The sequence below is a fragment of the Corvus hawaiiensis genome, chromosome 8 (genome assembly GCF_020740725.1).
Source record: "Corvus hawaiiensis isolate bCorHaw1 chromosome 8, bCorHaw1.pri.cur, whole genome shotgun sequence".
NCBI lineage: Eukaryota > Metazoa > Chordata > Aves > Passeriformes > Corvidae > Corvus > Corvus hawaiiensis.
The window spans coordinates 16,301,902-16,324,091 of NC_063220.1; the positions used below are offsets into that span (position 1 = coordinate 16,301,902).

The 22,190-nt window shown below is 36.9% G+C and overlaps 1 protein-coding gene across 8 annotated transcripts in view; it reads left to right on the forward strand.

Annotated features, from left to right (window-relative positions):
* Positions 1 to 22,190, forward strand: part of EXOC6 (exocyst complex component 6) — a 93,910-nt gene that overhangs the window by 55,869 nt on the left and 15,851 nt on the right. For 4 of the 8 annotated variants that reach the window (XM_048310777.1, XM_048310771.1, XM_048310772.1 and 1 more), the window contains exons 19-21: positions 694 to 723; positions 6,302 to 6,443; positions 13,674 to 13,747. In XM_048310777.1, the coding sequence (XP_048166734.1) occupies positions 694 to 723; positions 6,302 to 6,443; positions 13,674 to 13,747 (246 nt within the window). Of the gene's footprint in view, positions 1 to 638; positions 728 to 6,301; positions 6,444 to 13,673; positions 13,748 to 22,190 lie in introns of those variants that run through there. The other 4 variants (XM_048310773.1, XM_048310775.1, XM_048310776.1 and 1 more) reach the window with 2 other exon arrangements.

Sequence of the window (22,190 nt, forward strand, 5' to 3'; positions counted from 1 at the left end):
GTGACGCAAGTTAGTTGGGGTCTGATATCTCTGTTGAGTCGTTGGAAATGTCTTGTGTCTCCAAAGCTTCTTTTCTCTCTCAAGTTCTGCATCTTAATTTTCCTCCCTGTTTGTTTACTGTACTTAAGAAGCAATTTTGGAGAAGAAAACAGCTTTCTTCCACCCTACAGTTATATTGCCATAAGTTTTATGTTAAAATTTATTAATGAGTCGTGTTATATTTAGATTCTTACTATCCTGAGTCATTCTAAGTCTTGCTTGAACAAAGTATGTTAATAACATACAGATAGCCTCTGTAAGCAGTAATGGTAAACATGGCATTTGTTTTTTAACCTAAGAGTTTTGGAGAATACTCTTTGTAATGAAAAGTTTTTGGAAAGGCATTTCAATAGACATTCTCTCATTTGAAGTTTGCTACTTTGATATTTTGGCATATGGTTCCTTATTACAGAAAAACATATTATTGCCAGATTAGTATTATTTAAGTTATAATCTCTTTGTAACACCTCAACAAAATACTGTATAAGTTCAGAGGTTTTAAAAAAAATATTATTATGTAGCTATAATTGCTCTTTTTGTAAGCTTTTCCTTATCTTTTATTGCTACCAATTTTTTATTCTTTTTTTTTTTTTTTGAAGTTGACAGTACATCTTAATTTTTTTGTTTTGATTGCCTTACTGGTTTCCTTCTCAGAATAACAACAATGACCATGCAGCTATGTCGGTAAGTAGATGCAAGATGAAGAAAAAGCATGTGAGCAGAAAAACTATGAACTGCCTGCAGGCTTATTGCTTCATTTTTTAATCATTTAATAAAAAGAGCCTTTCTGTTTTGCTGATAACTTGCTGTGTACCTTGTGTGGATGCATGCAGGGATCAGGTTAATGACTAACATTGGGCTTTCATACACTGGCACAGACAGCAGGAGTCCTAAAAACCTTGCAGAAGGTTGATGGGATGTGCCTTGCATCCCAAATGAGCTAATTTAGAGGAGACTGAGACCTCTTGAAAGAGAGGTCAGGTATCAAAATACATGAGACATGCATACAGAATGAGGATAGAGTGATATAGCTGAATAAGGAATCAGTGAAAGTTCCATCGTTCCTCTGCTCCATTTGTGTGGGGTCAAGGGAATGTGTGTGCTGGTGTTCTTTATTTGCTTTTCTAAAAAATTTTTTAAGAAGCTGATGAATTGCATTTAAGAATTCTCCCATCCCCTGATTATTTTCAGGTTGTAATTTTTTTTTGTATAAGGAGTTTATTTTGATTTGGCATAAGCATTGCTGTGATAATGAAAGTGATGAGGTTAATATTACAAAATTATTAAAATCTGTAGAATGAATCTAGCAGTGGGCTCCCGAGTTGTTTGAAGCCTAGAGCACATGAGTTACAAGTGGAGGTGTAGGGAGATGGAGTATTTAGTCTGTTGAAGAGAAAGCTGAGGAGAGATCTAGGGGCAGCCTACAACATCTTGAAGAACAAATAAACAGATGGAGCCAAACTTCTTGGTAGGACTGACAAATTCAGACGTGTCTGTGGTCACAGGTAGAAGCTTGGGAGATGGAGTTTTGATATTAGGGGAGAAGTGTGCTCGGAGGCAGTAATGCAGTCTTGAAGGAGATTGCACAAAGAGGCTGCTGAATTCCCATCCTCAGTTATTTTGAAGGCTCTGCAGGAAAAAGGTCAATAGACCTGAAGTAGTGTTGGCAATAGTGCTCCAAGTAGAAGGCTGGACTAGATGACAACGGTGGTTCATTCCAATCAACACTTCCATCATTTGAATACTCAGCATTGTGGTGACCTGTCAAGCTAATAGGTGTCATGAGCTCTGTGTTTTGTGTAGAAGTTCTTCCTGGTAATGTTATATAGGTCTCAGACTGCTGATTATGTCATAATCGAGGACTAGCAGAATTTCAGCAATGTCGAGCACAGAAGCTGTGTGGCTTTTGGAAGTCATGCAGTTTTTAATGGTTCTGTTTTCTGAATTCACAAGAATTTAATCTTTTGAGATTATGTTTACATCCCCTTTTAAGTTCATCTTGCAGTTTGAAGTGCCACTAGATGCTTTGAATCAAAAAGCGAATTAAAATTTCATTATACAGCCATTAATCTCATTAAATAAATTGGATGATCATTTTTTTTATTAAGCAACTACCTTTTTTAGTTTTATTTTGAAGAATTAAGGAAATACATTACCTTGTATTTCCAGATCAGTTAACTTGAAATTGTAGTGGGACTATATGTAAGTGGCTTTAATCTAAGTTTAGAATTAGCTGAAATTTTATTCTAGATATGTGCCTTGTCAATACAAAGTTGGAAAAGAGTGGCCATTGAAAAGAGACAGTTGCAAATTAACTTTCAACTAGGTATTTTTAATTGTTTCAGTAGCATTTGGGGCAGAGACAGGAAGTAAAATTGATTCTTAAAAATTCCATTCATGTTTTTAGTATACTTGTATTCCATCAGTAGTTCAAAAGTTGGAGTTTTTAACCCTGAGTGATGAAATTTGTATGTTTAATTTATTTGCATTTTCAGAAATAATAACATTGTTATTTCATATTGTTAAATTAATTCTTCATCTTAACATCTTAGATTCAATGGATAAGTTTTGTTATTTTCTTTTTATGCTGAGGATAGCAGTTTGTGTTATTTTATTGTTTCCGTGATTGGCAGCAAAAGCCTAATTTCACAGCTTGCAGTGAGGGTGAAGGGGTGGTGGTTTTCTGCAGCTATATTCAAAAACTGTCAATCAACAGCCTCCACAGGCTGCTTAGAGAATGGGTTTTCTTACTGACTTCTCCAACTGCTGCTTCATGCTGTCTTTGATTGGCACAGCCTGGCAGGGAGGATGGATGAATCTGTCACTGGCTGGTTAATTGTGTTGCTGGTCTCAGCCTGACATCAGGTCTTTGACTCCTAAGTGGCTCAATACAAAACAAATTAGCAGATTGTAGTCATATTTCTCATTCTGTATGCTTTGACTTTGTTGAATGCAGTCCATAAATCATATTGACTGACACCATAGTGAATGATGAAAGCTGCTTTTGAGACAGCTAGCATGGGTTTTAGAAAGCAGCCCCACGAAGGTGCTGTGGAAGGATGCATATGGCTAACCCTTTGGGAATTTCCTAGGAGCCAAATGTCTCTTTACTACAATTGTTCTTAGGAGAAAAGCTTTTGGGTCCTGTAAAAAAGGATTTAATATGTCAGCAGATTCTCTTTACAAGCTCCTTTGAAATATAAGAAGTTTGTCTAAGGGTTTTCTCTTTTTACAAACTTGTATTTCAGCAAAATGTGAAGGCTGGGTGAAAAAGTAGTTGCCTTTAACACTGTTAGCAGGTGTTTTTGCGTATAGAATAGGGTCCTTGTTTCCTAAACTTTACACTGATTGAGTAGAAGAATAGGTTTTATAGATAGGAGCAATTAGCATAGGCACAGCAGAGACAATAGTAGTGTCTCCAAATGGGAGGCAACTGGGGCGGATGTGAGAAGCCTGCTGAATCTCTGCATGCTATTGAATATAGGTATTTAATTGCTAGATAACCATGGCCACCCCCACCCTCTTAAAAAATAATAATAGTAATTTAAAAAAGCAAAACAACTGACTGAGAAATAACAAACATCAAGACTGTTTTAAAATTAACTGACATTTGTTCAAGTCTGAAAAAGAAATGTTATTGCTATGTTCATGAACCCTTTATTTCCTCTTCAAAATGCTTTATGGAAGAATGGCAAGGAATTGATTATGTGGTACACGTTGGAAATTCGGAGATGAATTTTTAAATAGATCCTATTTTTCAAACACAAATGTTAATTTTATTCTTTTCTGGGTATGATACATTCAATGTATTTTGAAGTGGGAAGCACTGAATTTTGAAGAGGGATAACAGTATAGTTCATGTTTCTCTTAGTTAAAATTCAGCATATTGATAGATACGCGTAGCTTTATTTTTTCTCTAAATTTGAGACTATTGAGTGATTTTTCTTAAGTATCAACTGTGTATAGTAAACTTGTAGTATTTGTTGATGTGTCATTTGAACAATAAGCCTGTAGTTCAAGTTACATAGTTGGAAATAGTTTATATGTTAGGATGCTTACATTTTAAATTTAAAATTTAAAATCAACGTTAAATGTACATGTATTGATACTTATTTAAAGTCCAAGTGGCTTTAGCCATGTCATTTCTGTATTGTAACCATTATCTTGTGCTCCAGTACTATTGATATTTGCCAGATTGTAACAATTAACTACACGTGCTTGTTAGAAATATAAAATTCTGTCATTTATTTAAGATAACAGATGAGTACACATTATTTCCATATGAAATAAACTGAATGTTAAAATTTTTCATGACAACCTATTAATCTGGTTGAACTTTTATTACATTATAGTGGCAGCATAAATAGGACATGGAGCTGATTTGATGGAGCAGTACATTAAACAGAGATGCACTAGTTGTTCCATTAAATCAAAACGACATTTCCATTAAGTATTTCAGACATACTACACTGTAATTACATGAACTGTGGCCCATTGAGTCCCTTTCTCACCTCTCTTTTCCTTCTTTTTTTGCCTATTCTTTTTTTCTTCTTTTTGCCTCATTCATATTGATATTGTTCTGCTTGGGGAATATAGCTGCATGTCTCCCAGTATAATTGCTGTTTGGTTTGGGAGACTTTTAAGCATGCTGTTCTTGCATTGTTTCTTACATTCTTTGTTGTCAGTTCATCTATTTTGCTCAAAAATGTTATTTGCTTTTCTGAGATTTTCAATTAAGAAGCTGACATGTCATTTTAGATAAAAAGCTCCTAGCAGTTCAAGGTGTCCTAATGCTAAAAAAGAATTAGCAACAGCCATTTAATGTTTCAGTGTGAACATGAGGAGAGTTGAAGGCTTTCCATTGTATTCTCTACATTTTAATTACCTTTTAACAAATAACACATTTTTAAAGCACAAAATATTTGGGGCAAGATTTGCTTTCTGTTAGGAAAATTTTCTGTACATGGAAATTCAGTAATGTTAGTAAGTTGACTTTTTAAGGACAAGATCTGGCTCTTCAGGTGCTGGAGCAGAACTTTCCAAACTTTTTGGGACAGCGAACTGTTGTCCATTGTAATTGCTCATTACTTCTATGTGTTTCTGGAAGTCAGCAATGAATCGATCAACCTGGCTTTGCAGAAAACAGCTGGGGAACCATTGCTTCAGAGAAACAGGTGACATCACTGTACTGATGGATAGGAGTAAAACAATAGTGGTGTGTGCTCCAATAGCTCTGTTATTATGATTTATTTTGTGTAAACGTGTTGTTACGTTTGTTTCAATATCATTCAACATACACATCAGTTGAAAAGAGTGGTTTCAGTACATTAAACTGCAGAGATTATCATATAGTTGCATTTGACACCCAAGATCACTCTGTTCTAAAAGATGGCAGTGCTGTGAATAGAATGGTGCCATCTGGTTTGGTGTCTGGTCTCAAGTGGTTTTCTTAACTATAAGTAGGAATTTGGTTTTTTCAATTTTTCCGTACTAAATTTTAAGTAATTTATTCAGGTTAATGTCTGAGTTTGTGTTTTGTTTTTTGATCTCATGTTGGAAAAAGTGTCTCATTTACATGTAGATGATAAAGAACAATATTGCTAGCTAGACTGTGATTGGGAAATTATTTCTATTTTGTACAGCAGAGGGCTACATTTCATTTTGTAAGTAGTTGATCACTGACAGCACTGATTTATTAAGCACCTGAAAAGATGATGGATAATCATGAATTTTTAAAATAATTTAGCAACAAGCTTTGAGATGGAATCTGAGCAATTAAACTACTAGTAATTAGCACAAGCTCTTACGAGAAATGCCCCAACCAATTGCAATCATTTTGGTTTAAATAAATTTGGGGGTTTTGTAATTTACTGTTGTTAAAATTACGCTGCATGTTGATTTTCATTACATTCTTGCTTTCATTCTGTTTGGGTTAAAAATATTTAAATACATCCACAAAACTGTTCATATGCTTCAGCAACTTTAATTGTCATTGTTTTGGGAATGGCCTTGTATTCATGAAGACTGCTGGATATCTGGAAGAAATATCAATAATTGCTTTAAAATATATTTAACGTAGTTCTCTGATCTAATAGAAACAAATATAATAGCTCAAATAAATAACAGAAGTGTGATCTCTCTCCTTCTAATCTAAGTTTTGTATCATTAAGACTTAGAGTGTGTATTAAAATCAAATCAGATGAGCAGTTCTTTAGTGATGTATCATTGTTTCTATCGTAAAACTTGTTGCTTTTTCTACTAGGGAAAAGTGGCCCAGACAGCTTGCATGTCAGCCTGCCAGCATCTTTCAATGTCCCTAATGCAGATGCTACTGGACAGTGAATTAAAACAAATAAGCATGGGAGCAATTCAGCAGTTTAATTTAGATGTGATACAGTGTGAATGTAAGTATATATTCCTATCTGTATTGGTCTTAACATTGAAGAAAGTTATTTAATGTAAGCTATACAGTGATCTTTTTCCATAATCTACTAAAACTTTGTCTTTTATTAAAAAAATAATATTACAGTACATCTTCTTGTAAAAATTATTTATGAGTAAGTATATTGGCATTCCTCGGAAATTTTTTTTGAAACTTTTCTTTTAACTAAAGTACCTGAATTGAAACATACATTGTTGTTACTCCTAATGGGATCATAATCACTGTATCCAGTAAAGACTTAGTTTAGTACAAAATTGCCCCAAACTACTGCATAAATACTATGTTTTGATGGTTAAGAGCAAAGGTCAAATGTCTGTGAAATTTTAGTGTTCCCTCTTGAGTTCATCTATTATGATACAAATTTTAAATGTGCTGTTACATAGGGTTTCCTCACTCCTAGAACAGCTACTGCCTTACTATGCAGAATAATAGTACACATTTACTAAACATCAGATGTTGTTTTACTGTCACTGTTTAAAATATGGCATCAGAATTATTTTATAAACTGGTTAAATCCAGCACTGAAGGCAGGATTAATTACCTCATACAAAAAAGATTAAAAAGTTGTAAAAACAGAAATTATGTGGTATTCATAATACTGACACCAGAATCATTCATCTTAACAAGCTGAATGAATGCAACCACTAAACCATCATCTGCCTTCTGAACAAATAGTGCAACAGTGAAGAAAGCTTCCATTACAGTATTATTCTAATATCTAAAATACCAGCTGTGAACAACACAGTACTTCACTACTCTCTGTAGATGAACCAATGCCCTGTTTCACCCTGGGATTTCTAGCAGTACAGGGGATAAAATGCATGTCTTGCAGGTGACTTTCACATTATGAACAGTATGTTCACAGCAAAGAAGGGAGAAGTTCCAATGTGTCCAGCTGTCATCTGTTCTTTGGGTTTTTTCAGACCATTTTCTTCTCAGGCAAAGGCTGATATGTGCCCTGATTAGTGCTATCCTAATTTCTTACTGCCATTCTGTCTGCCATCTTTGGTTGATGCACAGCAGAAACTTTAATCAGTGAAGAAATCTTAGCAGAGTTTTATTTGATCTAAAATGATAACATTTCATTATTTTAGAGTTAAAATATAACTGTAAGACAACATGGTTTTTATATGTAGCTGTTATTCTGAGCATATGGTGTGGACAGGACATATCAAAACTTGGGCCAAAAAAAAGAAAGTTTCAGAAAGCTAGTAACTTAAAAACTGAAAAATGCATCTTTTCCACCACTCTGTAATTTCTAGCATGGGCCTTACAAGTGCTAATAGAATGAACTTTACTTCTTCCTTTCTGCAAGGCTTTTAAAGCATGTTAGAAAAAAAGAATTGGTTTTTCACAGAAACCCTTTGAATAGTTTAAATGCAATTATGGAAGCTTGTCAGAATAGTGTGTTGCAACAAATGACATTTTGCAGTCTGTAGAATAAAGGAGTGACACAAGATTTTGCTCGGACTGCTTTGATGATGTGGTTTCATTCATAAGGTCCATCACAGGCACATTCCAGGCCTCACTGTGATGCCCATGATTTATGTTCTTGCTCATCACCCTCCCCCAGCTTTATTCTTTGATTCTTTGGGATTAATGGACACGACAGTGACATTTCAATTAGTGCTTAGAGTGTGCGAATAATTCACAACTGTTGCGAGTTTTCTACTGTATTGTATTAATGGGTTTGACATTTTACTTACAATGGAGTATACTCAGATGAATTTTGAACTAAGAATTTAGATGAGATGTAGAAAGTTATTAATATCTGAAGGTAAACTTTTAAAAATTCTTGCCAGTATCCTAGAATTTTTTTTCTGATCTTTAATTTTATTCTTTCTGATATGTACTGGAGAGATCTAAATAAAATCAGGAAAATGTGATAACTTACTAGCTTTTTTCTTTTCTGTTAAAAAGCAATCAACAGTCCAAAGAACAATCCAGCAATCTGTTAGTCTGTAAGTGCTCTTCTTAGTGGCAAAGGATAGGTAGAGTGATAAGTGGACTTCCAAGAAAGGAAGGTGGAAGGGAAGGAAGTGATCTGGTGGTGAATTGTGATTTTCATTATCCTGCACTAAATTTTCATGCAGTGTAGTACCTATAGTAGCTAACTTCAAAAAGCAGTGCAGAAAATCTGGAAATATCTGATATTTTTGCTCAACAATAATAATAATAGCATCAGATGGTCTTGTCTCATGATTTGTAAGGAAAAAAAGATCATCATCATCTTGTTCTTCTTCTAGCAAGTTTTTTGTTTCCTTCCAAAGGTTCCAAACTCTTTCAGTATGATTTCAGTTTGTCCTGTTCTAATGAAAGTACTTCTCCACTTCCTCTGCGAATTCTATAACCTAGAGCAGTGTTGCACCCCTGTATTTTGTACCATTCTTTCTCAGTGGTTATTTTCCACTAGGTTGACTGAGATTCTTTCAGCACTGTTCAAAAAATAGAATGCACTAAGTCCCATTGAATAAAATCCAAAGATTAGTCTTTTGCTTGCACATTACATTTCGGTTCCCCCAGAAAGGAAACGGGTTGCGAAGGGGAGGTATTTTCTTGAAGTGAAATTCAAATGTGGGTTACTGTATCTCACTTTACAAGAAGAAAGGTGTACATAATAAAAATGAGCTTTTCAGAGACACCATCCAGATCTATTTAGCTTACATCAGCTTCTTATTAAAGAGTTAGAAGTTGTCAGAAGTTGCAATTGTTGGAAGAGCAAAATGTTTTAATGTATGTGTTTTAACACAGATGAATGGTGAGGCAGGATTAGTTAGCAGAATGAAATATGGGTGAATGGGCATCCTTCTTCACCCAGATGTGAAAGGGTGAAAAAGTTTTGGGTCTTGCCTATAATCGAGCAAGGGTTAGTAGAGAGTTAGTGCAAAGCAGGGTGTTCTGTATTTTCCTGATCAGCCCTATGTATGGCTTCCTGACAGTCCCTCCTTCCACCCACTGTGTGGAGAGCTGCAGTATCCAAGAGCAAGTGACATCTTGAGCAAAGTGTTCTCTGCTGAGCACACACAAAAGTAATCTCCAGGTGGGCATGCCAGAGGCTGAGGAACTCAGATCCTGTTTTTCCTTGGAAAGACATGATATTCTTCTCTGGAGCCCCCTCAGTTTACCTGCCTTCTCTCCCATCTGGGCAGTCAGGTTAACTTCGCTCGCTGGCGGCCATTCTTCATGTGCCGGTCACGTATGGCAGCACGGGCGGGAGAGGAAGCAGCGAGGTCTTGCTGGCACTGGGGGCTGCTGCCTGGCCAGCTGGCAGCTCCCTCAGCAAGGCTCCCTCCAGGCGTGTTTGAACAGCTGGAGCATCCAACAGGGCTGCAAAGTGGCTGAGGCAGCTGAGATAGTCACCTGATTCTCTGCTCTTCCTTTAAAAATACTTCTGAAGCTTTGCTGTCCTGCCTATGAATCAGTGCTATGAGACTGGAGTAAAACTGTCCTAGTTTAGCTTTTGATTCAAAGTCTGGACTCTGGTTTTTAATTTCTTCCACTGAACAGCAAAACTGTTTGTCAAGAATTAGGTACTGAATTCCCAGACCAACAGAGAGGCACAACCAGATGATGTCTAAAAGATGGGATTTTGAGAAAATAAAAGGAAGAGACCTGTTAATAAATCTAGAATTGCAGAGAAAATCAGTGCAATTTGCAGTTAAAGATGTCTTAAATTCCATTTAGCAGATACGGCCTTTATCTTATGATCTCCATTAATACTTATGTATATATATGTCAATTCTCATATATCCTGTATACAAAATGTAATTACAAGATCAAAGAAAAATATTCAAAAGAAAATGGACTGAAGTAATCTTTGCAACATTTCTATTCACCATTATAATGTGTGTGTTACCTCCCAGCCTGTTTTTGTATTACTACATATTTGCTTCGTTTGATCCTACCTTCTTTATATTCCTAAACTGCCTCTTACAGGAAGTATGTTGAGATTCTACATATTGAGGATGCATGCTGTGCCAAAGTTATTGTTCTATATGCACAGTAGCAGCAAAGCAGAGGAAGAGATGATGTTAACAAAAACCTTGTGAATACCAGATCACATAGTGTGTATTTTCAACGAATTTTTCCTAAACATTTAAGATTCTGATTCAAGCTGCCAAACAGCCACTTGTGTGTCCCTAAAAGTGACAGTTTAGTGGTGATCTTTGCACTTCGTTCTCCTGTGTTATAAAGTTCCGGAATGCTTTTATGCACGTTATGCCAAACAACCAACCATCCCCCTACCCCTCCAAATCCTCTCTAAGTCTAGAATGATTGTAGGGGGTGAATATTTTAGAAGATGTATATATGACAGTGTCTCATTACTATCTGGAAAAGGGCCCTTAGGACAAAGACATTAAGAATGTTAATCCTGTTCTTGTAATATCTTCCTAATACGCTGTGCAGTAGCAAATATTTAATTAGCTTTGTAAAATTGTTAGCAAAACTTAAAAGCCCTGCACTGAGGGTAGAGGGGGAACTGTCTGACTGTTATCATAAGTAGATTATCTTTTTGCCCTTTGAACTCATGAAATTAAAATAATGAAACAAATTCTATTGTAGTCACCTGTCAGAGTGATCCAAATGTGAGAATAAATGCCTGTGCTATAATGAGTGTCCCTAGTGTTGTACATGCGTTCATAATATAAAATTGTAGTTTAAGAGAACAAAGCTGATAAAACAACTAAGTTTGGTACATTGTGTGCTTCTTGTTCCATAGCTGCAATGCTAGTAGGTATTACGTAGAGAAACAATTTTTTTCTGCATTATTTAATGCATTAGGATAAATTCCAAACTATCTTACCCTGATGAGCACAGAAAAGAGGCAAATATTTGCCCCATGGCATGGAAGAGTATTCTGGTGTAGGCATATATCTCCCAAAGTATACAGTGCCAAAAGCTGAAAAGACTTTCTTAAGGTCACACTTTTCAGTTATATTTACTTTTCAGTTCTGTAGCCCTTTTTTTGTCATTGATCTTCTTTCTCCCAGTGCTAACTACAGTTGTGGAGTGGCTGGAGGAGTTGAGATTCTGGTGGGGGAAGCTGGTCTCAGTGTACTGTGTATGAGCAGAAAGTTAGGATCAGATCAGGTGATCTGATGGGCCTTACTTTCCTGGTTTAAGGGGTGTAGAAAAGACCCCTTCTGACCATCATGCATATCCTCCTTATTAATGTGCTGCCAGAGCTCACAACTCATGTATCTCTTCTTATCTGTTTACTGTGGAGCTTTGCTTAGAATTCCATGCTGGAGTATGGTGTTCCGTTTTAAACGCTGTGTTTGGCTGACCACAGAGCCCAGCTTCACTGTCTGTAAGAAAGGTGTTCTTAGTGGCCATGAAATGCCTGCAGAAGACAGCAATGTAGACACATAAGCCTTTAGCCTGGGTTGTTCAGAGGGGTGCCCAGAGTTCCTAGGCTTAGGCATGTTTGTACGGTGATTGTACAGGCTGTTTTCTCTTTGCTGCTTTTAAAGAGTTTAATTTTAGAAAACTCTGCCTATAAAATACTGAGTGTAAGGTATGTTTTTTCTACTGTTTTTTAGCTTTTTTTTTTTTAAAGGCATGTTTGTGGTCAATTAGAATTCCCTGAAAACACCTCTAGAAAGTTGGTGTTACTTATACAGTAGGAAGACCAGACAATTTAAAATTCACACTTGAATACAGTAATCAGTGAGCATTTGCCAATGTTACCAATACTTGTCTGTGACATTATAGTGGTCTCTCTAAGGCATTTGATTGCTATTTTTTATTTCTGTAGTTGATAAAGAATGAAGTTGTATTGCAGTTCAATTCATTCTCCTGTTACATGACTTTTGCACTAGTGTAATACAAGTAATAAATTCTGCTTCTACTGGTAAAGCTGCTACTCTAATACTATATCCATCTATTACTAAGCTATTCTTAAATATTCTGAGATGGTCTTAGTAGTTCCTTGTACCATTTAAGTGAGAGTCTTTTTTTTAAATTGTGTTCCGTATAGTCATTTTTAGACTTGTGGAATAGTCAATCTGAATTCATTAGTCTGCTTTAAGTTGAAACCATACATTCAGAACTAAATGTTCGAGGCCATTTTTCTACCATTGTGTTAGCTCAGACACCAGTGGTTTTCTGGATTTTACCTCCACATAATCTACATTTTCTAACTAGCCATTTTAAAAAATATATTAAGGATTTCATATTACTTCTAAATGTTAGTATTAGGAACAGTGGAGTTTAGCACTGGATGCATATGTTCTGTTTCCTCTGCCATTGAATGACTTGTTTCTCAAACTTGGAAAAAAATATTACCTTTCATTGCCTCAGATGATGCTTCTCTAAAACTATTGCAGTAGTATCTACTTTGTTTTGTTAAGAGCTCTACCTGAAGGGCGTAAGAAAAATACTCTTAATTTCTTTTGAAATAAATATCTAACTTAATTTCTTTTGAAATATCTAACCTGAGTGGGGATGTGAGGCAGTGGGTATTTGTTATTAACTTGTGACTGGGATAATAACAACAAAAAGTGTATTTATTTTTAAGTTGAACAACTATTGATTGCTTCCTGATTTAGATAAATAGCTGACTTTCTTTCACTAGCGTGTTACCATTTTTTGTATTATGATTATATTTTTGCCTGCCAATTCTGACAGCCAATTTTGGGTTCAAAATGAGCAGAAGGTCATTACTGATAAGCAGGCTAAAAAGCATAAGCAGGAATTTCAGCTCTGCTCTGACAATGGCACATGGGGCTTTCTGCCTGTTGTCTGCACATGAAACTAACTCCCACCTTAGTGTTTGTCCTTTAATGCTGTTTGGCTGGAGGTTGAGGTTTTTATAGCATAGATGCTGTAACAAAGGCAGATGTTTGAAAATACATTGACAGCCATGAAATTGGTATTATTTTGAAATTCTTCAGTAATCATGCACCTCAGGCTAAAAAATATCTTGTTTTCTGTGGTCATGATGTTACTACTGGGTTAGAATTTTAAGCAAAATTTCTCGTAATACTCCTAAAAGTATTATTCTTTAGGGTTATTGGAAGAACTGTCAAAAGGTTGTTTGTTGGTTTGTTTGGTTTTAATCACTGTGAGTTATTAGTTCAAACTATTCCTATGAAACTATGCTACCTAGCATTTACATTGCATAGAGCTTCATTTTTCTGTTAGATTAAAAAAAAATCTACATCCGTAATATTTAACCTTTTTTTTGCAGTGTTTGCTAGTTCTGAGCCTGTGCCAGGATTCCAGGGAGACACCCTGCAGTTAGCTTTCATCGACCTCAGACAAGTAAGACACTAGTTGGTGTTTTTTATCCTACTAATTTCCCCTTCTGACCAATGCTGAAGTTATTAAATTCAAGAACCTTTCATGTTTTTGCATTCCCATGTAATTAGTTGTGAAAAGCAGTTATTTGAAGTGTTATTAGTGGCACTATTCCCTGTAATTTAGCATAAAACTGTTTCTCCAGTGCGTGGTTAGGGGGCACTGTGCTACTGGTAGTACTCTTACAGGAATATTAGATTGAATTTTGGTCCTGACAATTCTGTGAAGATCCTGTGGGAAGATCCTTTTTGCAAGAGTGTATGTGTTATCCTGGTGTGTGCTGATCTGATTCCATTCTGAGCATTTGCTCCTGTCTGCAAAACTACTCCCTGGGTAGCAGAATCAGGCATCGCATTATTTAACATTTCCTTTCCTGAATTTGTTACATAGAATTCTTTTAAACTGTTGGAAAGCAGATTTATTCCAACTGGATGATCTTTATTCTACATAAAATCTAATTTAATTTAATTTAATTTTAAATGCTGTAATGTTGGGAACACTTTCCCACAGATCTTGCCAAAAGGAAGGTTTTTCCAGACTAAAATTTACTAAAATCTTTGTAAATTCAGACACTATAACCACCCATAACAAATGATTTTCAAAGCCTTTTCATGCTTGAAGTTAGCTTTTACAAATGATTTATTATTTCACAAAATTGTAAGTATGCGTACCATTTAAATAGTGAAATGAATCATTAACTGCACAGGGAGGATCTTTGGCCTGCAGATGTTGATGATATTTTTCAGCACCATTATGAGCCTATCAAAGTCATTAGAAAATAAGAGAAAGTGGAAAGAATTCCATACCAAATTATCTATATAGTAAGAATATTCTTGCTTTTAATAGTTTGGTAGGTTTTTCACAGCAAGATTATTAAAGGGTATTTCAGAAGGGAAAGTTCTTGAGGCAAAAGTATTCACATTTCTCCTGATAGTTAGAAAGGACTTCATTCAACTGTCTTTTTAAATGAAAAAGTTAAAAGGAGGGTTCTCTGTTACATTCTCGCAGTAACATAACAATGAACACTATCAACAGTGGGATAAGTGTGTACTGTGTGAGAAGGATACAGGATTATGGCTACAAGACTTGTTCATGCCACAAGTCTTGCCTTGACTAGCAGCCTTCCTCTTTTGGATTCTTTTTTACTCTCTTTTTATTGTCAGTGTTAAAAGGACTAAACATCTTTCAATTTGTACTTAGATCATTTCAGTTTAAGGGAAAGGATGTTGAGATTTTGGCACCATTTCTGTCCTCCACCTAAGTGGTATAAATCCTTGCAGAACCTATGTTTGTTTCAAGGGAAAACAATTTTTCCAGCTATGCGGGAGGGCATACTTACTACAGGAAATAAAGATTCTTGTATATTTTAAGCACTAGCTGGGGAATATGTCACTTCAATAGGTATTATATTGTTTATGATAGCTCTTAGTTTATGTTAGCAACTTATATTTAGAATTCTCTCAAGCGCTATATAGAGCAGAGAATTTAGTTGATTTAAGATACTTCATAAACAGGAGAAGTTTGGGCAACTCTCTACTGGGTTGCAACTGGAGCTTGCAGATGTAGAAGAGTTCTAGTATATGTGATTTGGTTTGGTTTTTACTATATTTTTGTGTGCATCACCAAAAGGTATTGCAGGCACACATCAAAAAGTCCTACCATTTAGTAAGGCTTTTCAGTGCTTTCTCTCTTCTCCTTATTTGTGATCCATTTCTGTCTTAATAGGGTAGATGACAGTTCTTTTCAAGAATACTTAGAAAGGCAACAGAGCCTTTTTCAAAAAGTTCTTATAAAAGGTCATGCTTCTGTTTTTTAGTTTGAATTTGATACTTCTTCATGAATTGCAGGATATGAAAGATAAGGAAGTAGGTCCAGTGGTCAGGTTTTACCTGCCCACCCGGACTGTGCCCTGAGGTCAAACTCCTGATATTGGCTGTTTGGTACAGAGGAGCTGATGACAGGTAGGGGCTGATACAAGGGGGAAAGCTTGAACCGTATCAAAGCTAAAAGGCAGGAGATTTGGGACTCAGTGAGAGACTGTAGCTAAAAGATGGATCAGCAGGATTGCCCTCTTCTTAAAAAGCAGCTGACCTGCAAGGGAAAAGACTTTATCGTCCTGCCAATCACATGGTTGCTAATGGAAGCCAGTTATCTCAACAACAGCTTACTCACTCTGTGCTGTACTAGTGCAGTGTGTAAGATTAATGAGGATTGGGCAGTAGGATATTATAGCACATTTTACTAATGAAGTAAAGTCACAGGGAGCCAACGTGGAAGACAGAGAGAAGAGCTACACTTGGATAATTACCATGTAGGGAGGAGCAGCTTTGAAAAGAATTGCCATAAGTATTTTCAACCTAACAGTTCTTGATCCTCTGTCTTTCCCTGAAGACAATGTGTAGGGAGCCTGTTGTCCCCAGCAAGCCCACTTTCCTTCTTCCTTCCACAGACATGGAAGAGCAAACAGAAACAGAAACAGCTGGCATGAGAAAGAGTTGTGTCTAAGAAGACAATAGTAATTAGTAGCAGGAAGCTCTAAGAGGACAGAAATCACAAAAGGGCAAGCACTTACCAGTGTGCCCTTTGAGCCACCTCTTTCTCTTTATACTGTTCTCCACTTAGGCTTTTTTCATACTTAATATGCTCCTTACAGATCTTTGTAATCTGAAGAAACCCTAGTCAATAAAGATTTTTGTGCTGTTTCCATAACCACAGCATCTCAGCATCTTACACAGGTGACTTGGTGTGGTTGGCTAATCACACATGGTGAATCACATGGATCATCTAGAAACTTGCAGCTCCAGCTATTTTAGCAGGTAGAAAATTTGGGGCAGATTCATGGTTCTGTGCAGCTGCAGTAATTGTGTCATGCCTTATGCCACTTTTCTTAGCGTATGACCTGAGGTCACACCTATGTGCACCCTTTGACCCCACTTAAAGCCACTGAGGGGCCATCTCAGCCAGGCAGTTATCAAAGTGGCATGTGCTGCGTTACAGAGATGTCTCTGGCATCTTGTGAAGATGACCCAGCTCTCCTGCAATTTGCATTGCTCTCTGACAATCATTTCTTGCTACTGTCTGTACAGGGAGCCTGGGTTAATAGTGCAGTGGCCCAAAGTGAGGGGGAATAAACTTTGGGGATTTTGCTACCAATTCAGATCTTAGGTCAATCGGAATTAACCTTCAAAAGTGAACAGGTCTTAGTTTGTTCTACTTGAATCGCCTCTGAAGAGGAAGCACAGCCTCTGATATGAATTAGTTTTTCCTGGTTATGATCTGTTCATTAGTGCCTAAAGACTAGGGTTACAGTTCTGGAATGTGAGGCAGTTTCTTGGATGTTCTGTACACCTAAGTACTGTGAGGAAAAGACATTAATATTACAATTTGTGTGTTATTCTTTGGAGAGCCAGTGTAGTATGTAGTGGACAAAAAAAATAACCTTGTGTTAGGCTCAGTAGTTGCTGTCCTAGGCCAAATGTCCTGATTCTTAACCAAGTGGGTGCCAACAAATGCCTACTCTTGAAATCAAATTATTTCCTGCAGAGATATAACCTAAGCTGCCAACATAGCTTGACTTTGTTTCACTTTGGACTTCAAAGGTTATTCCTGATGTTTCTCTCTACCATCAGCACTGCTTATGGGCTTCTTCCTCTACTGTCTCGTGTCAAACAAGCTAGCTTGATGATTGTGGAATTTCCTTGTTTTGCTGGGGTGAGGAGAACTGTGTCTCATCTGTGTTCTTTTGGCACTTAAGTACATGTGGTTAACACCCTCCAGCTGCTGTTAGTATTGGTCCTGCAATGGGCAGCAGTCTCAAGTGGAAATAATCAATTGGTAACTCCAGAGTTAAGCAACCATAGTAGCAGTATCTTCACCCACGTGACAAACACAGAGTTTACAGTCTGATAGTGGTGTCCCTCAGATGGTAGACCAGGGGCTGTGATCAACAATGTCCATAAGCTCTGCTTAAGCATGGGGGGAAATTTTAGATGATTTTCAGCAGTTTCTGTTTGCATTTTCTCAATGTTAGAGATAAATTGGACATAAAGTCATAACACAATCAATATGATTAATATACAGAGTAATATATCATAGAAATCTTAGAAGATACATTTTTGTCAGATTTTGTTTATGATGTGTGTAAATGAGCATGTGTCACTTCTATGAACTCAAATTATTGATAGTCCACAACATGTATTCCATCTGCAAATTGATACCTGATATTTAAAAGTATAATACATTATCTTCTAATTTGGAATCATTGATAGTTTACTGGGTTGCTTGTCCATTTATTTTGTGATGTGTTTTCTGGTGAGAAGTATTGCTAACCTTCTGACCTGCAGTGTTCCATGCAACATATGTAAATTTATTTGGAAGAGGAAATTGTTACTACTACTTAATATAGCCCTCCTCTGTCTTCCCATTCATTAATGAGACATAGCATTGTCCTTCTGATAAACTCAAAAGAAACTCATAGTAGGTAGGAACTGTGTAACAGACCACTGGGCTTCAGTCCCAGGCGCAGGATTTTCTGCCACTAAAGGCAGGGTGACAGTTCAGTCTTCCTCACTGTTATGTTCTCAGTGTTTAATTTGAATTAATTTCCTGTGGTAGTAACTGCGTTTCAGATCTGGCTTGTCTCCGATTCCCAAAGGTGCAGCCTGCCAAAGCTCTTGTCATCTGTATTCCCTGTGGAAAATGCTCTCGAGCTCTTCAGTAAACCTCAGAGAAGTTGCAGCCTATTGCCAGACCGGTTCACCATAACTCTTGGAGGTTGAGAGCTCTGAAGGTGTGCTCTGGCTTCCTTTACAGGCTGCCAGCCCACAGAGTGCCTAGGCTTTTAAATTAGTGGGGTACACTCACCCCAACCTCTGTGCCAAAAGAGTTTTGAACTGAAAAAACATCAGGATTTTTCAAGAGGGAGAAATCTTCAACAGTATGTTTAGGAGTAAGTTTTAAAAGCTTCAGAGTTTGAAGATAAAAAGTAAGACTTCTTTTCATAAGGCAACAGTTTGTATTTTTAATTAGAAAGTAGTATAGAACATTTCATATTTTGCTTCCTGAGGGAAATGGTTGCTGAGACTTTCATCTTCACAGAGGCTCTTTCACAATGCTTACCGATCCCTTTCCCCCTGTTTTGCACTCCCCAGCTTCTCTGAAGAAGCAGAGGAGCATGTTACATCTGTAACATGAAGCCCAGCCTCAGGGTGCTATGTAATGGGATTTGTGCTTCTCTAGTTTTCAGTGCAATGCTGCTTATTTAGCTAAAGAAAGGAGCTCAGGTTTCAGACAGCAACAAAACAGGAGTTGCATCTCCCTGGATTTCAGATCCTCACTTTGCTGGAGGAGGAAGGCAATTCTTCCTGGACTTTCCCTTCTCCATAAATTAACTTGGCAGTAAGGCAGGAGGGCTTGAGACACACTGTGATCAGAACAGGCACATGTCAAGTTTCAATATCTCATGTACTTGCACCATACAATGGTAGCATGCATATGCATCTCTGGGTTTAAAATGACACAGTTAATTTGAGTATGACTGCAAGCAAAATACATGTTACCTGGCTTGCTGGGAAGACACAATATTTCTTCAGAGTACTATATTCTTCCAAGTAGACAGGAATTCTTCACATAAATGTGGCAACTTGTTTGTAAGCACTTATATTCCCTAATGGAATCTCTTACTTTTGATTTCTCCTTCTCAGCTAGGTTCTGCAAAGCCTTTAGTAAATCACGGTAGGCTCAGATCACAAGCTGTGTGTATAGATATTTGTGAGGAAGATCTCAATCAGTGCTCTGTACACAGAAGCAAACCGGCTCATTACTGGGATGGGGTTTATACCTGCCAGCTGGTAAGAATTAGGAAGCTTTGGTAACAAATGCACAGAAATTAACAGCAGGGGGTCAAAAACAATCGTGGCTTTGGATTCACCATCTTGATAAGGATTTGCAGAATCAAAGCAGAATGGCAAGTCAGTCATTTCCTGGTAGTAAGTATTCCTACCCTGTTACTGCCAGAAACTAAAAGCACACATGCCGGGTATTAGGTGTCTGTATATTCTTTGGGACATTAAATCATTCATCAAATTCAGTGCAAAACAGATTGTATCCAGTTCATCTAAATGTCCCTTTTTCGGCAGAGAAGTGTAAATACCATGCTGATCATGTACCAGCTTTTTCTGTAGATCCTGGTGTACTAACAGTGAGGGGGAGTACCTGAAAACAGGTTTGAAAACCTCGGTGTACAGATGCTGTTACTTCACTTCAGTAGCTCTATCAATACCTCACTTAACTAAAATGATATACATATGGCTATTTAACTAAAAGATACCCTATTCCATCTATGGCAAAAACCTTACCAATTTCTCCAGAGGAAAGTATAGTATATTTTGAACAAAAGGTTGTGAGGTGTAACGGTGTAATGCTTAAGCAGAATGCCATCTCTTAATCGACTGTAAAGAATGCCATAGGTACCTGAACCATGGAAGTTATAAAAAAATAATAAAATTTTCTTATTGTTTCTTTAAGCTAGTTAATTTAAGGGATGCAATTCTCTCAGTTGTCCTCTTACCTAACAAGATACACACGAGAACTAAATGAGCTGACAAGAAATCTGTACTGTGTATTTAGGAAATGACAGAACTTGTGAAGCATTGACTCAGCTTGACTTAGAGACCTGCAGATAACAATCTTTGAATAAGAACATAAGAACAAGAACATTAGGGCATTTTTTGTTGTTGTTAGCCGAATTTATAATTTTGGGAACTAAGGCAGGAAATCGCATTTATTGGTCTCATTTGCCATGTGCAGGTGAAACGCTTGACTTAGAACTGTGCAGGGGAGTTTTATCTTCTAAATGCTACAATCATAGAAATCACTAAAAGTTTCACTGGAGAGGTTGATCAAAGCAGATATTAACGAAAAAAAAAAAAGTTGGCAAATGCTGCTGTCAAGACTATTTAGGTGGACATCTCTGAATCCCTATCTGACTACTAACTGTCACATTTAATCAGCTTTAAGCTCTTCTTGGTCATCATTACTTTTGCAAGACACAGTTAAGAAATAGTTAATCATTTAATTCAAAACCTACAGAGCTGTTGTTATGATGAAAACTTCATATCTCTGGAAAACCTTCCCATTCAAGAAAATTCATCCCATAGTTACAGAGGAAATTCCTATAAGACTGGGACCTAAATGGAACTAAATTGTGTCCTTGGTAGTTGAAGTGAAATCCCAAGAATACTCTGCACATAATGTTAGAACCCAATTCCATTTGCTTGGGCATGACACTAAATTTCTTTTATAACTGGCATGCTGTGGAACACTTACGAAGCAGCCATTTCCAAAGACATTATGAGAGAAGGCACAAAATAAACTTTATCTGGAGGTTTTATTCTTTTGCAGAAGGACCTGTTGGTAGGAAAGTGTGAGAAAGTTCACTTCTAGATAATTTCTCAATTAACAAATACCTTCCTTGAATTAGAAGTTGATCTATGCATGCTACATTTGTAAAATCCTACTTACCTTTTGAGTCACTGATATGCATTCCATTTGGTGGAAGTTACTCAATGAAACGAAGATTCTCTCTAGTTATTTTTCTGCTAGCAGTTTTGCTCCCATCCAGTCCTTGCCTTTGTCATGTAAGAAATTATGTACATGCAAAGAAGAAAGATTTGGGTGCAGAACTTCACAAGGTTTGTGAATACATTATATCAAGCTGTTGTCTTCCTGCTGACATCCAGTTGCTGCAGGATCTCCACCATTGTGTCTGGGCTCTTCTGCAGCCCTGAGCTGATGGATTGAATTCAGTTTTGGAGCCCCCATCTCCCCAGTACTTCCTCTGAATTCTGTGAGCAATATGTGGTTCCTATGAGTAATGAATAAGGATTGTTAGTTGAGCAACACAAGAGAAGAAAATTATTGGTTTCCTTCAAGTTCCATGTTGTTTGTATTCTGTTAACATTTCTAAGTCCTAGTCTCCTATCAGGGAGCCATGGAACTGGTAGCTGCACTAGTGTATTAAGTAATTTCTGCACCAAAATCACTTACATTCTCCAGCCTTAGATAAACAGGTAGTGTCGCTGGTATGTAGTATGTACTGAGCAGCACTACTAACCCTTTAACCCTACAGATTTGCCTGCAGTATTTTTTCAGTTGCATCAATCAACATATTTAGGTTCCATTCCTTTTCTAAATTATCTGTCAATCACATGCAGCAGACAGAATACCCCATTTTTTCCCCTTTTGCTAGTTTCTTCTGTGAAAAGGAAAGTCCATCTTATCTTTAAAAGTCACTGTAGGGCAAATGTAAAATCCAGCTTATCATACATGTTAACATTTATGGCTCTCATAACCTGGATGTGTCAGGTTTGGAGCAATTTATCCTCCTACAAATTGTGCTATTTTAAAG